Source organism: Acipenser ruthenus, chromosome 1 (assembly GCF_902713425.1).
Source record: "Acipenser ruthenus chromosome 1, fAciRut3.2 maternal haplotype, whole genome shotgun sequence".
Taxonomy (NCBI): domain Eukaryota; kingdom Metazoa; phylum Chordata; class Actinopteri; order Acipenseriformes; family Acipenseridae; genus Acipenser; species Acipenser ruthenus.
In genome coordinates this window covers 51,306,443-51,321,477 of record NC_081189.1, presented here as the reverse complement: position 1 = coordinate 51,321,477, position 15,035 = coordinate 51,306,443, and the positions used below count along the sequence as shown (strand labels likewise).

The 15,035-nt window shown below is 36.3% G+C and overlaps 1 protein-coding gene across 1 annotated transcript in view; it reads left to right on the top strand.

Annotated features, from left to right (window-relative positions):
* Positions 1–8,339: 8,339 nt before the first annotated feature.
* glis3 (GLIS family zinc finger 3) overlaps positions 8,340–15,035 on the top strand; it is a 287,369-nt gene continuing 280,673 nt past the window's right edge. The window contains exons 1-2 of the mRNA XM_059026109.1: positions 8,340–8,642; positions 10,470–10,914. Of these exons, the coding sequence (XP_058882092.1) occupies positions 10,539–10,914 (376 nt within the window). The 5' untranslated portion in view covers positions 8,340–8,642; positions 10,470–10,538. The remainder of the gene's footprint in view (positions 8,643–10,469; positions 10,915–15,035) is intronic.

Here is a 15,035-nt window from a genome sequence, read left to right as displayed (position 1 = left end):
AGCATCAGATAAAGACAGAAATTATCTAATTTTGGCAATGTTTCTTATGATAAAAACATACTTTTGTAATCATTTTAATATGCGACTTGAAACTTAAAGTAGAATCAAAAATAACACCCCAATTTCTCACTTCAGACTTCAAATTAGGAGTTAAGTCCCCCAAATGTATTTTTGATAAATCAATTTGTTGCTGAGAGCCTACTATCAACACTTCTGTCTTATCAGAGTTTAATTGCAGAAAATTTAAGGACATCCAAGTTTTGATGTCAGTGATACACTCAAGTAAGGCTGATGTTGTGCTAATTTCACCAGGTTTCACAGAGATGTATAACTGTGTATCATCAGCATAGCAGTGGAAATTTACAGCAGTTTATGAATAATCTGGCCTAGAGATAGCATGTATAAAGAGAATAATATCGGACCAAGAATCGAACCCTGAGGGACACCACAGGTAATATTTTCTAAACCCGACACAGACTCCCCCAGTGAAACAAAGAACTGTCTGTTTGTAAGGTAGGATCTAAACCAGTTTAGTACTTTACCATCTAGGCCCACCCATCCCTTAAGACGATCAATTAAGATGGAATGATCCACAGTATCAAACGCAGCACTAAGGTCCAAAAGAACAAGAATGGATATAGCATTTGAATCTGCACTCATTAATAAGTCATTTGTTACTCTTACCAGGGCAGTTTCTGTACTGTGATTTGAACGAAACCCAGACTGAAACTTTTCAAACATATTATTAGTAATCAGGAAGCCATTAAGTTGTTTAAGCACTACCTTTTCAAGAACTTTTGCTGGAAAAGGGAGATTTGAAATGGGTCTGAAGTTATTCAGAAGTGAACTGTCTAAGTTGGGTTTTTTAAGTAGGGGCTTAACCAGGGCAATTTTGAAAGAAGCCGGAACTATTCCATTTTCCAGCGAACTATTCATAATGGCAAGAATATCATTACACAAGTAACTAAGGACATCCTTCAGAAACCTTGTTGGAATGGGATCTAACATACAAGTTGTGGATTTCATGTGCATGACAATCATGTTTAGTTCCTGTGCAGTAATACAAGAAAATGATTCCATCACTGTTTTCCCCAGTCTATCTGAAATAATTAAATTAGAACCATAAGATGGAATTTGTTCCCTAATAGTCTTTATTTTATTTTCAAAGTAGTTGAGAAATTCTTCACACTTGGACGAGGACACTTCTATGTTGCAGATGGGTGAGAAGGAAGGATTTGTCAATGTATCTATTGTTGAGAAAAGCACCCTGGAGTTATTTTTATTTTCCTCAATCAATTTGGAGAAATATGCACATCTTGCAGATCTTATAGCTTCATTGTACCTCGATAGATAATCTTTCATAATATCAAAATAGATATGTAATTTTGTAGCCCTCCATTTTCGTTCCATCTTACGACAGTCTCTTTTTATTTGACGGATAGTATTGTTAATCCAGGGAGCATTATGTTTAAGTGGAACTAATCTAGTCTTGACTGGAGCAACTGTATGAAGAGTAGTAGTGCAAAGGTGGTTAAATCTGTCAACTAGTAATTCAGTAGACAGAGACTGCAAAGGAAGTGATGGAGCTGAACTTATTATTTCAGAAAACCTTTGTACAGTTGAAGAATTAATGACACAGCTTTTAATAGTGTGGGCCCCACTCTTTCTGGGTACCGATACAATGGATTCAAATAAAATACAAGAGTGATCAGTGATATTATGATCAATTATGGATGAGATATTAACAAGTAGACCCCGAGAGATGACAAGATCTAAGGTATGGCCATGATTATGGGTGGGCCCTGAAACATGCTGAATAAAATAAAGAGAGTCCAGAAGCCTTAAAAAGTCAATAGCCTTTGAATCAGCTTTGTTATCAATGTGAAGGTTAAAATCTCCAAGTAAAAGAATCCTATCATAATTAGTTGACAGTATAGACATATATTCAGCAAATTCAGGCAGAAAAAACTGACTAGGTTTAGGTGGGCGATAAATTATTACAATAAGAATAGGTGGTTGGCCCATTAGTTCTCGTCCCATTTTTAATAGCTGGTTGATCTCAAAACTTTGTCTAGCTGGGTCTTAAGAAGAACATAAGAACATAAGAACATAAGAAAGTTTACAAACGAGAGGAGGCCATTCAGCCCATCTTGCTCGCTTGGTTGTTAGTAGCTTATTGATCCCAGAATCTCATCAAGCAGCTTCTTGAAAGATCCCAGGGTGTCAGCTTCAACAACAATTCTCTGTGTAAAAAAGTGCCTCATATTTTCTGTTCTGAATGCCCCTTTATCTAATCTCCACTTGTGACCCCTGGTCCTTGTTTCTTTTTTCAGGTCAAAGAAGTCCCCTGGGTTGACATTGTCTATTTGTCTATACCTTTTAGGATTTTGAATGTTTGAATCAGATCGCCGAGTAGTCTTCTTTGTTCAAGACTGAATAGATTTAATTCTTTTAGCCTGTCTGCATACGACATGCCTTTTAAACCTGGGATAATTCTGGTTGCTCTTCTTTGCACTCTTTCTACAACAGCAATATCCTTTTTGTAACGAGTTGACCAGAACTGAACACAATATTCTAGGTGAGGTCTTACTAATGCATTGTAGAGTTTTAACATTACTTCCCTTGATTTAAATTCAACACTTCTCACAATATATTCGAGCATCTTGTTGGCCTTTTTTATAGCTTCCCCACATTGTCTAGATGAAGACATTTCTGAGTCAACATAAACTCCTAGGTCTTTTTCATAGTTCCCTTCTTCAATTTCAGTATCTCCCATATGATATTTATAATGCACATTTTTATTGCCTGCATGCAATACTTTACACTTTTCTCTATTAAATTTCATTTGCCATGTGTCTGCCCAATTCTGAATGCTGTCTAGATAATTTTGAATGACCTCTGCTGCTGCAACAGTGTTTGCCATTCCTCCTTTTGTGTCGTCTGCAAATTTAACAAGTTTGCTTACTATACCAGAATCTAAATCATTAATGTAGATTAGGAATAGCAGAGGACCTAATACTGATCCCTGTGGTACACCACTGGTTACCTCGCTCCATTTTGAGGTTTCTCCTCTAATTAGTACTTTCTGTTTTCTACATGTTAACCACTCCCTAATCCATGTGCATGCATTTCCTTGAATCCCTACTGTGTTCAGTTTGAGAAATAATCTTTTACGCAGGACTTTGTCAAAATCTTTCTGGAAATCTAAATAAACCATGTCGTATGCTTTGCAGTTATCCATTTTCAATGTTGCATCCTCAAAAAAGTCAAGTAGGTTAGTTAGACATGATCTCCTTTTTCCTAAAACCATGCTGACTGTCTCCCAGGATATTATTACCATATAGGTAATTTTCCATTTTGGATCTTATTATAGTTCCCATAAGTTCACATATAATAGAAGTCAGGCTTATTGGTCTGTAGTTACCTGGTTCGGTTTTGTCTCCCTTTTTGTGGATCGGTATTACGTTTGCTATTTTCCAGTCTGTCGGTACAACCCCTGTGTCAAGAGACTGTTGCATGATCTTGGATAACGGTTTGTAAATAACTTCTTTCATTTCTTTGAGTACTATTGGGAGGATCTCATCGGGCCCAGCGGATTTGTTTATTTTAAGAGCTCCTAGTCCCTTTAACACTTTTTAAAATTGGATAGGAACAGGTCGACATGTGGGGCATGTTGTCCGTATCCTCCTTTGTAAAAACCTGTGAAAAGTAATCATTTAATATATTTGCTATTTTTTTTCTTCATCTATGATTTTGCCATTTGTGTCTCTTAGACATTTAACCTTCTCTTTGAATGTTCTCTTGCTGTTATAATATTGGAAAAACATTTTGGAATTGGTTTTAGCCCCCTTAGCAATATTGATTTCTATCTCTCTCTTGGCCTTTCTAACTTCCTTTTTGACTTGTGTTTGCAGTTCCAAGTACTCTTTCTGTGTACTTTGTTTTTGGTCCCTTTTAAACGCTCTGTAAAGTGCCTTTTTTCGCTGAATATTTTTTTAAATTGATCTATTAAACCATTTTGGCCATTTTGTTTTAGATTTAGATTTGTCTACTTTTGGGATGTAATTGTTAAAGGAACCCAATGGTCCTCTCGTCCTGTTTTCTGTACTGTGCTTAAAGTATTAGCTAGGTTTAACTATAAAATCTTTTTAAGATTTCAAAGACTTCAATCAAGTCCATCCTCTGCATATAATGCACAGTTCACAGCCTACCTCTGTAAAGCGCTTTGCGATGGTGGTGCACTATGAAAGGAGCTATATAAAAATAAAAATAATATTATTATTATTATTATTATTATTATTATTATTATTATTATTATTATTATCCTAATCCTTTGTTCTAAGAAAAAAAAAATGGTTTCCTCAACCTATCAGCTCAAACATTTTAGTCCTGGGACTATTTTGGTTATCAATTTAATGGAAGAGGTGTTGCAATTTGGGGCTGCCTTTTGTAGTTAAATTCTTAAGAATGCATAAAGGGTGATCTGTGTATCATTTAAAGACAGATGTGGGTTCAACCCAGCATTCAGACTTTATAACGGGCTATGAAAAAGGGGCAGTGGGGCAAAGTTATGAAGATGTGATCAAAAATCAAGTAAGTATTGTATGCATACTGTATAGATGATAACTGTCAATGTCCCTTAAAGATAAATAAAGTATATATAATTGCTGTTCTGGCTCAACCTTGCCCTGATGTATGACGCGTCTATGATTTTGGATTTCCTTATAGACCTTGAGATTAATTTGACTTATGCAACTATAATTATGATGCAATATAGCCTTTTGATAAAAAAAAAAAAAAACTTAAAATGTTTTTGATAAAAACAAAAATATATAAAACTGGGGACTAGTTTCCCTGGCTCACTGGCATAGTAAATGAATATTAAGTAGTTAGAGCACCATTATATATAAGCCATTGGGAAGGTAACCTTGCTAAATGAAGTCCTTGATTTTGGGTTGTTTTGCTGTCATTTTGACTGAGCATGTGGGTTGACTAGAAAAGCAGTGGATAGGATTGGGTTGGGATCCTGTAAGTTAGTTAAATAGGTAAGTTGAGATAAACAGTGTAGTCTGCTGTTGTGTTGCAGTGGAGACAGCAGGCACCTCAGAGACAACAGCACATGTGCCCATTAAGCAGATGCAGGGAGAATAGGGAAGCTAACTCCTGCTCAGTAGTTTTGAGGTTATTATTACTGAATACAGTAATCACTTTCATTCTTACTACAATATCATAGTCACACAGATGTAATGACATATAACCTTGGTAGAACCATCTGTGCATAGTGTGCATCTTCAAAGTTCCAAATATAAAAAAATGACATAAGCTAAACGATTTAATTTGATTTGATCAACCTATACCCTCTGTGATAAGCAACAGCTGGATTTTTAGAGCATTTTACAGGACCACTGAATCCACCTGGTTTGCTACAAACACTTATTTTTGATAAACTAGGGTAAGCGAAATGCTCAAAAACATTCAGCCGTGGCTTTTCACGGGGCGATGTTTGTTGTTATCTTGATTTATTTCTTATTTGAAATTAGTAAATATTTAACTATAAAGGAAATAACATAAATCATTTCTCTTGAACAGATTATATGCTCAAGATTTCACCATTTGCTGTGTAGCATTATAATATACTAATGTTCAATAAAACAAAATACCGGATGCGCCACTCACTAGCCCTCTGGCAGGGAGCATTTTAACCCTCTCCCTGCCAACCGTATGTATATATGTTTACACTAAGGGCTTTCACCCTACCTCCCCTCATGTGCGCAGTGACAGCGCTGGGGCGGGGCACTCCGGCAGGGCCGACCGCGCGGGGCACTCCGGCAGGGCCGACGGCGCGGGGCATTCCGACACTGCGAGGCACTTCAGTAAGTGCCAGCTGTCACTGATTACCATATATCAGTTCCTAGCACAGTAGCATTCAGAGCACATCCTGAGGTTTGGGAGCAAGTACATAGAGACAACAGGAATGAATTTACTGTGACAAAACTAACAAGATGTACAATAAAGTTAAGTTAAATAACTTACATGAATTCAAAGTGCTTACCAGGTCTGTTAAATGCTGTTAAATGCCGAGAGTTTTTTTTTTAAATTAACCAGGTGAAAGTTTATAACTAGGGACACGGGAAATTCACGATTTCACGAATTTCACGGAAATCGTGTATTTGACTGCCTTCCGTGAACAATGTCAATATTGTTTTCTGGGTGAGGTCTGAAATCAGATTCCCAAACATGGCAAAAATTGCACGCTGTTTTTTGTCAATTCCACCAAAGACCACAAAGACAAACCATGAGTGTTGAAACTGCAACAAACTGCACAATGCTGGCCTTCAACAAATAACTAGTTTTCTGCTCACAGGCCAGGTAATTATTTTGTGTGTGTGTGTGTGTGTGTGTGTGTGTGTGTGTGCACAACACACTACATGGATAAAAAGTCGCATAGGATTTCTTCTTCTTGTTTTTCCTGTTCTTGTTCTTGAGATTATTTTGTATAGGTTGATTCGCTCAAGTAGCACGATGTTATGTGGTTTTAAAACGTCATATATAATTTAGTGTGTGTATAGAAAAACACAAAGTTTCAGTTTTGTCACTTGCACTTATCCTGTATTTAACATTTTGTTTTTCAGCATAACGCTATACAACACAGTCCGTTTAATTACTGTATGAACATAGCCTAAGTTTTAAATGTTTACAAAACTCGACAATGTTGCCGAATTTGTCATTCAAACTTGTTTTGTTTTAATCAATTTTGTCTGCTTGTTACTTTTTTCAGCCAACACATTTAAATGACCCTTGTTTATTACATTTTAAAAGATTGTTTTAAACGTTACAATGTAAATGTTGACTCAGTAGCTACCATTAAATGTTTCAACCTCGGTGATTTTCTTTGATGCGCTATTAATTTAAGGCAACTTACAATAGAAACTTTTTTTTTTTTTAATAAAATGGCACTTCCGTGACAATCCGTGAAATGTATTGTTGTTTTTTTTATTGTCATTCGTGAATTTCTTGAAAAAGTACCGTGAATTTTCCGTGGCCCTCTTTATAACCTAGTTTCTGTGAAACATAACTTTGAGAAACACATCAATAACTTTTGATATAGTTCAATGGCACCTTAAACAATCCATTAATAATCAAATAATTGAAATTGTATACTTAAAACAGTACATAAACCCCCAAAATATAAAAGCACATGTCCCAACTGTGAAATACATACAGTATAGCCTAACTGCATCAACCCCCAAACACAGCTGTTGACAGTTGAGTGGCCCAAAGCTGTTTTTGCAGCCTGTATTGTAAAGCTGTCTGGCGTAATTGCATGTTGCTTTTTAAGTAATGTTGAAACCAAGTTGTCCTTGTATATATCACTACCTGGCAAAATCAAAATTAGTAAAGGGCTGTGGTATTGTTGGTTATTTTATTGCCTATTTATTTGACAAATGCTCTGATAATGCAAGAATACTCTGTAGCCACTGCCTTCTATTGCACAACTCTTAAATTCACGCGCTTCCAACTCAATGGAATATTTTTGAGCTGACACTGATAAAGCTTACAATGAAGTAAGTTATTGCAATAACAAATCTGTTGGTGGCATAATTAGCAATAATGTGATATAACTGGACATGCAAACTATAACTCTGAAATGCTGCCAAACATACAATTATTGATCCCTCCTCACAACTAACTAAGTAGGAAGGACAGAATTAAAAAACTAAACAAACAAAAAAAACCCTTATTGTAGTATTTTACATTTTGACACCAACATTACAATAATTCAATAAATGGACTATCGGTCATATCTGTAAGTGCTATTGACAATCACACTCATGGTCATCTTATATATGTTTTGTTTCTTTAAATAATAATATAATGCTGCTATTTAGATACTTGGTGGCAACATTTGAATATATGTGTAGCTATATCCCATGTGACTTTATGCCACCCCTGTAGATTTAAATTAACAATGCATCCCACAGGTGCAGTGGTACCACAAATACTTTTTTTTTTTTTTTTTTACTATAAATTAATCTTAAATTAAGAATGTTTTTTTTTTCCCCAAAGATAAATTTGTAGCAAATATGGTGTGAAAAATACTGTTATGGGACTGTGCAGTTTGTGAAACTTCCTGTTGACCTTTGGAAAATGTGTTACACATGTATTATACAAGTGTATACATTTATAAATACAGAGCATAGGAAATCAAAACTGTCTTAATCTCTAAACTGTCTGGGTAATAGGTTACCGATTACCCGCGTCCTGTAAACTCACAGCACACTCACAGGTCTGGAGAGGGGGCCGAGTCTCAGCCTACACATCAACAGCTACAAACAAACTACAGGCATAACATCATCTCACACTCAGAAAAACGCCTGTTGGGACAACAATTTGCAAGTCTGTGATGTCAACAGAAACTTATTTGATTAGCTGATACTCAGGATATTCTGGGAACTTTCTGTCCTGCAGAACTGTTCTGTGTTCAGCCAAGTCCAGCGCGCTGACCTGAAATGAAGTGCATTGTTTAGTTTTGTTGTGGAAATGGTTACCTGGTAAGTGAATGCTATCGCTTCATTTCTAATTTGGGAGCAAGATTTTGAATTTACCGAAAAGGTCAAACCACAGTTTACAATTTCCCCAAGGTACGTAATCGAAGGACAGTGTCTTTTTTCTGCCTGGTGACGATGATTGAATTTGCCACGCACAATTTTAAGTAAATTAAAAAAAAAAAAAAAAAAAAAAAATCGTTGTGTTTTGGTTAATAAGTATTTAGTGGTTTTTTTTAGAGAGCCTATACCCAAGGTAACACAACCAGTACATTTCTGGTTAAGGTACCGTAATCCAGATATATTGTTTTTACTGTTGTAGTAATTGGCAACATATGGCCAGACCATATGTCATATTTCTACCACCTTCGTATATTTGCAAAACATAAAAAAAAAAAAAAAAAATGCAAAATAGCAATTGGTAGGCTATGAACAAAATACGGCTAACTTCAAATACTTTATATTAGAATAATAACGTTGAACGCTGCACTATTATTGTCAGTGTATGCATTTGTCATGATTCTCATGAGACAGAACATGAAACGTCATCCAGATTACTCAAATTATTTTATTTTGGAGCTCCAGAATGATGTAAAATGTCGGGCACATGCTTTTTGAAGTTGTCGTTACCGATGCCTACTTCTAAGCGCTGACGTAATGTAATATATTGTCTAAGAGCAGCGGTTTTATAAATATTTAGGTTGCATTGCAAGGCTTGCAAAAATATTAAAACAGCCATTATATTTCACTTTTCTCGGCCTTACCGTCATTTTCATTTAATGCTTGGAAAATACAGTAATACAGTACAGTATGATATTTTAAGATGAAGTGCCTTATAAATGTCTCACATTAACATAGAAAACAAAACAAAGTGCTAGTGGATCCGCCACTGTTTACCACTGGGGGGGGGGGGGGGGCAGGGCAGCAAACCTTTTTACTGCATCTTTTCTCCAGACTCATTAGAACTATCAAATGTTATGTAAATTACAAACAGTATAGGAATTGCAACAATTATTATTTTTTTCAACAGAAATTAAAAGCTATTTCAGAATAAGTAATCTATAAGGGATTTAATTTTAATTCATCAGCATGCTGAGGTACCAGGCATAGGGTCTTTTGTTTTAGTAATCTGTCATCATTACACTTCGAAAAGTAAAAAGCTGGTAGAAAAATAAAGACCAGATTCACTTTGGAAAATAAAAAGTTAAGACATTTAAAATCGTTGTGATATATATGCTTACGTTAACTTAAACATCTATAAACTCAGGATTTCAGTAATCAAATTTATCTGGAAACAAATTGCACGTATTTAAGTTGTTTTATTTCTAATTTTATAGTGAAAAACAACAAACTGTATTGAATTACATTGTCACTGTCCACCATGCACTTGATTTGACTTTTGAACACTAGAGGGCTTAGAATAGAGGATGGTTGACAGTGAGAAAAATATTGTGGTATGTAAGTGTTGAGCGCAACTCTGTAAAATATAGAGCAGCTTGCATAGCCATACTGTAGACAGAAAATAGTTCAAACAAAGTTTATCTGAAGAATGGATTTAAAGACATTTTCAAATTCTTAACCTCAAAGAAACAAGTATAACAATACTAATAAAGGTAAAGATAAAAGAGGGGAAACTAGCCTGTATTTTATTTAGCAAATTTAGTACAATATACTGTGCTTTTCTCTACTGCTGAGTGTTAACCACAGATCTGCAAATATAAAGAAATCCTGTTTTCAACAGTCTGATTTATTTTGCATTGTAATTGTTTTAAACCCTTTTGAATTTCAATAAATTAGCATTATACATTTGGCCCAATTATCATGACTGTATATTCATTAAATTGTTTAGTACACTATGTAAAAATTGCTTGTGTAGTTCATATTATATATTGTATTAGAACTGGTTTTATTCTCTTTTGGCAGGTCATTACCAATATGAGCAAATGAATGGACTGCAATTAATGACATTTTGAGCGCTACATCCCTATAACAATGAATGGAAGAACATGTAATAGAAGCCACCAGACATCATGTATACCAGAGGGTCCTGGCATGGTCAATGGGCAGCATATTCCCCTTATCAGGGTACATTCAGGTACACCATGCTCTCTTTCCAACAGAGCAACACCTAGTCCTGCAACTGGAAATGTATCCAATAATGTCCTTGTAAAAATACCACTGAGCAGTGCACCTCATTCTGGGACAGTTCCTCAGATCAACAGAAGTGAAAACACCATTCATCTTCCAGCTTTAAGCCTGAGGAGACATGTGGTGATTAATGGGAAACCCACCTTCCCAGTTCCACAGCCACCAGCACCTCCAAAAGCTTGTGACTTTGGGAGCAGCTTCCCGAACAATGAAATTAAAGGTATGATTAGTACATAATTACCAGCATTGTGTCTATATAGATCAATTCTGTCTCTAAGGGACAAACTGGTAGCTTAAAAATAATTGATAGCATAAACCACCACCAACAATAGAAACATATATTTAAAAAAAAAAAAGTAGTTATGGTTTATGTATTTATTTATTACATTTATATAGCACTTTTTGTACAAAAGTATCACAAAGCACTGTACAGTACATTCAAAAAGCATTTACATTTACACAACACATTACCTTTCCCCAGGCATGTCACACACACACACACACACACACACACACACACACACACACACACACACACCTGCTATATATTAAATAGCATATTTAAAAAAAAACAACAGTATATTTATATAAAAATGTTAAAAAGCAGATGTTGAAGCTTGAAGCCACAAGTCAGGAAATGCCATACCACCCATAACTCTGCTGGATCCAGGTTAGGCTTTTAGCATAGATGCTGAGATGTGATGGCAGGGTAGTATTGAATGATCAGGGGAGCAGTGAAAATAATTTTAAAACCTTAGCAACAACACCTTAATGAATGTTGCTACCGATTTGTAAATAAATATATTTACATGGGAAACTAGTCAAGGAAAATGATATCTTTGCTTTAGCATTTACATAAATTATAGAAAATAAATACAAAATTATAGAAGGTGAGCTGGTAGTCATTGCAAGGTTTTAGAATTCATATGTAGCTCCTTAAATTCTGCTGGAGCTGACAGTCCAAAGAAAATGAAGGTGGTACAACTAGAAACAAATTGGTGTTCTTTGATACACAGGGTTATTGATACCCAACTGATCAATTACATATCTTTGGGTGCACGCAATTTAGGTGAGCCAAATGCTTTAAATTACTAACTTCTAAAACAAAAAAGTAACAAACCTTTCAGTGCTTATAAATACTGTACATAGAGTACCAAAAAAATGCAATAACATCTTTGCTAAGCATCTAAAATAGATAATGTATTGACATTTTGTTTATGTAGTTGAGGGTACACAACCGAAGTAAAGGCCTGATTATTAAATACAGACGTAAGTACCGTATTCCTGTGAATCTGAGACGCAATTTTTTAACCATTTTTTGCTTCTCAAAATAGCCTGCATCTTAGATTCGAGTACAGTATAGTGATGCTTGTATTAAGACGCACTTATTCTCCGCTGTATTTTAACACTTTCACTCTACTGCAGTCTGCACTGTTTATTATAATATACTATACTTTTATGGTGATCGATTTTATCTCTATTTACCAGTGAAAGGCGCTATCATAAAATTAATAGTTGTTGTTATTATTATTATTATTATTATTATTATTATTATTATTATTATTATTATTAAATAGTGGATAGGATTTCTTGGTCTGAAATTGGGGCATCTAATATTGATTGGTATTGTATGGAAAGATGTGGCAAATTTAACCCTTCAAAAAATGTTTCCAATTCTTGAGGAGATGGTTCACTTTGAGCACAGTAAAGATTTTCATAGAATTTTTTTTTTTCTTTTTTCTTTTTTTATAAATTTAGTCATTGTCAATTATTTTTATTATTTTCTCCCAATTTGGAATGGCCAATTATGATTTGAAGCTCAGCTCACCGCTACCACCCTTGCTGTGACTCGGGAGGGCAAAGACGAACACACACTGTCCTCCGAAGCGTGTGCCGTCAGCCAACCGCTTTTTTTCACACTGCGGACTCACTGTGCAGCCACCCAAGAGCTACAGTGTCGGAGGACAACGCAGCTCTCGGGCAGCTTACAGGCAAGGCCGCAGGTGCCTGGCCAGACTACAGGGTTTGCTGGTGCGCGGTGAGCCGAGGACACCCTAGCCGACCTAACCCTCCCTCCCCCCGGGCGACGCTCGGCCAATTGTGCGCCGCCCCCTAGGAGCTCTCGTCCACGGTCGGTTGTTGAATGGCCTGGACTCGAACTCGCGACGTCCAGACTATAGAACGCATCCTGCACTCCACGTGGAGCACCTTTACTGGATGCGCCACTCAGGAGCCCTTCATAGAATTTTTTTAGTCATTTATCACCTTTGGATCAAAGGTGAGTGTACTATCTACTTGTTTAATAGCAGAAATTATTTTGTTGAATTTTCCTTAACGTATGAGATAATAATTTTCCAGATTGTTCTCCTTTTTTGTGATAGTCTTTTTGTTCTATAATTAAGTTTTCTGTTTCAGAAATAAGGGTGTTCAGTTGAAATTTAACTTTAATTAGGCTAGTTCTCTATAGTTTTCTGGTTTGGGGGTTTTCTGAAATATTGTTTCTAAAGACTTAATTAGTTTTTTTAGATATTCCATGTGAGTATCTCTTATTTTTTTCTTAAGTTTAGGAAATAATAAATCCTCTATGTACGCTTTAAATGTTTCCCAAAGGGTGCTTGGAGAAGATACAGAATTTGTGTTTATTGTAAGAACATCTTTTGCTTTGTCAAAATGTCTTATAAATAGATCATGCACAAGAGTTATTAAAACGCCACCCGGATTGTGTTTTACATGTTACTGTTTGTATTTAAATCTAAATATACAGGAGCACGATCTGATATGGGTGTTCCTATTTTTGCTTCAATAATTTTTTTAACTAAAGATTTCGATATAAATAAAAAATCTATTCTAGAAAAATATTTATTTATGTAGGGGGGGGAAATACTTGTCTGTTGCAGTAGGCTTTTGTAATGTCCATCATTCCACAATACTTATTTCATTTAAATAACATTTTAATTGGTGCAATGAGTTTTGATTATGGCGTGGACTGTTATTGGACCTATCAATGTGTTCATCAATTACCAAATTAAAGTCTCCAGCAATGATTAGAGCAGGGGTGGACCAATCACTATTATGTGTGGTAGTCTGATGGGCTACCAAAATGGAAACTATGGTAGCCCGCCACAAATTTTGGTATCCCACATTTTTCAATGGATAAACAATTCCATTTAACTGAACACTTTCACTGAATCTAAAATACCAAGCTCCAGTTTGTGATTAAACAATGAATTGGTATGATCCAAGGCATTTTACTTCAAAGTTGAGTAGCCACTCCTGATATAACCCCCATCATTACTTAAGCACCATCAGTTACAGCACACTAAATGAGGCTCATTGCTAGTGTATGTCAGTTTTTCTTATGAAAGGTTTACCTTTTCTAAGCCAGAGTCAATAGCTTGGAGAATACCATTAGTATTTGCATGTTTAAGATCCTGCGAACCGACTAGTTTAGTGACTGGTACATTACCATATATATGTCTATTTATATGGTTTCTTCTTCAACAACTGCCTTGTCAGTAGACGAGTCAGCTAAAACACATATGTATCTTGCCTTATTCACCTGCATTTACATCAGGAAATTGTTGGGAGTTCCACGCTGCCTCAGCAGAGTGGGCGTCTATGGTAAAGGAATACTGCAGCTACCAGTCTTCGCTCTAACCGAGGAATTTATGTGCGACAAGGTACGACTGGAAATGACATTAGTAGAGTCAAGCGACATATGCGTAAGGGAGGCAGCACCTGTGTTGAAAACTGGAAGAAAGTGGACAGCAAAGAAAGCTGTGGAGGATGCAAAGGCTGCCCTTCGAATTGGTGATATCATGGGGCAAGTTCAGCATGGAAGAGGGGGTCTTGGTCTCAGTTCAGCTCCTCCTTCATGGCACAAGGCAGCCCCAGCTCAACGGAGGAAGCTGGTAGTCAACGAGGTGCAAAAGCAGGAGGAGAGGATGAGGTGCGTAAAGGCCATTTCCCAGGCCAAGTAGGGAGAATGGATGAGATGGGAAAGTGTGGAACAATGCAAGATTGACTGGCAAGACCTATGGTCAATGGAACAGAGCAGGATCAGTTTCCTTATCAGGTCAATGTATGATGTTCTCCCATCACCACAGAACCTTTGTGTTCATCACCTGCAACATTAAGGCACATTTTGACAGGATGTAAGGTGGCTCTTAGCCAAGGACGGTTTACTTGGCGCCATGACCAGGTGCTGCGATGTTTGGCCTTAACATTGGAAGACAAGCGTAACATGACCAGTAAGTTGCCACCAGTTCCATCAAAACATTACACACAAAAGACAACATTCCTCTGCCCAGGAGAGCAACCACCAAGAAAAGGTGTTAAAAC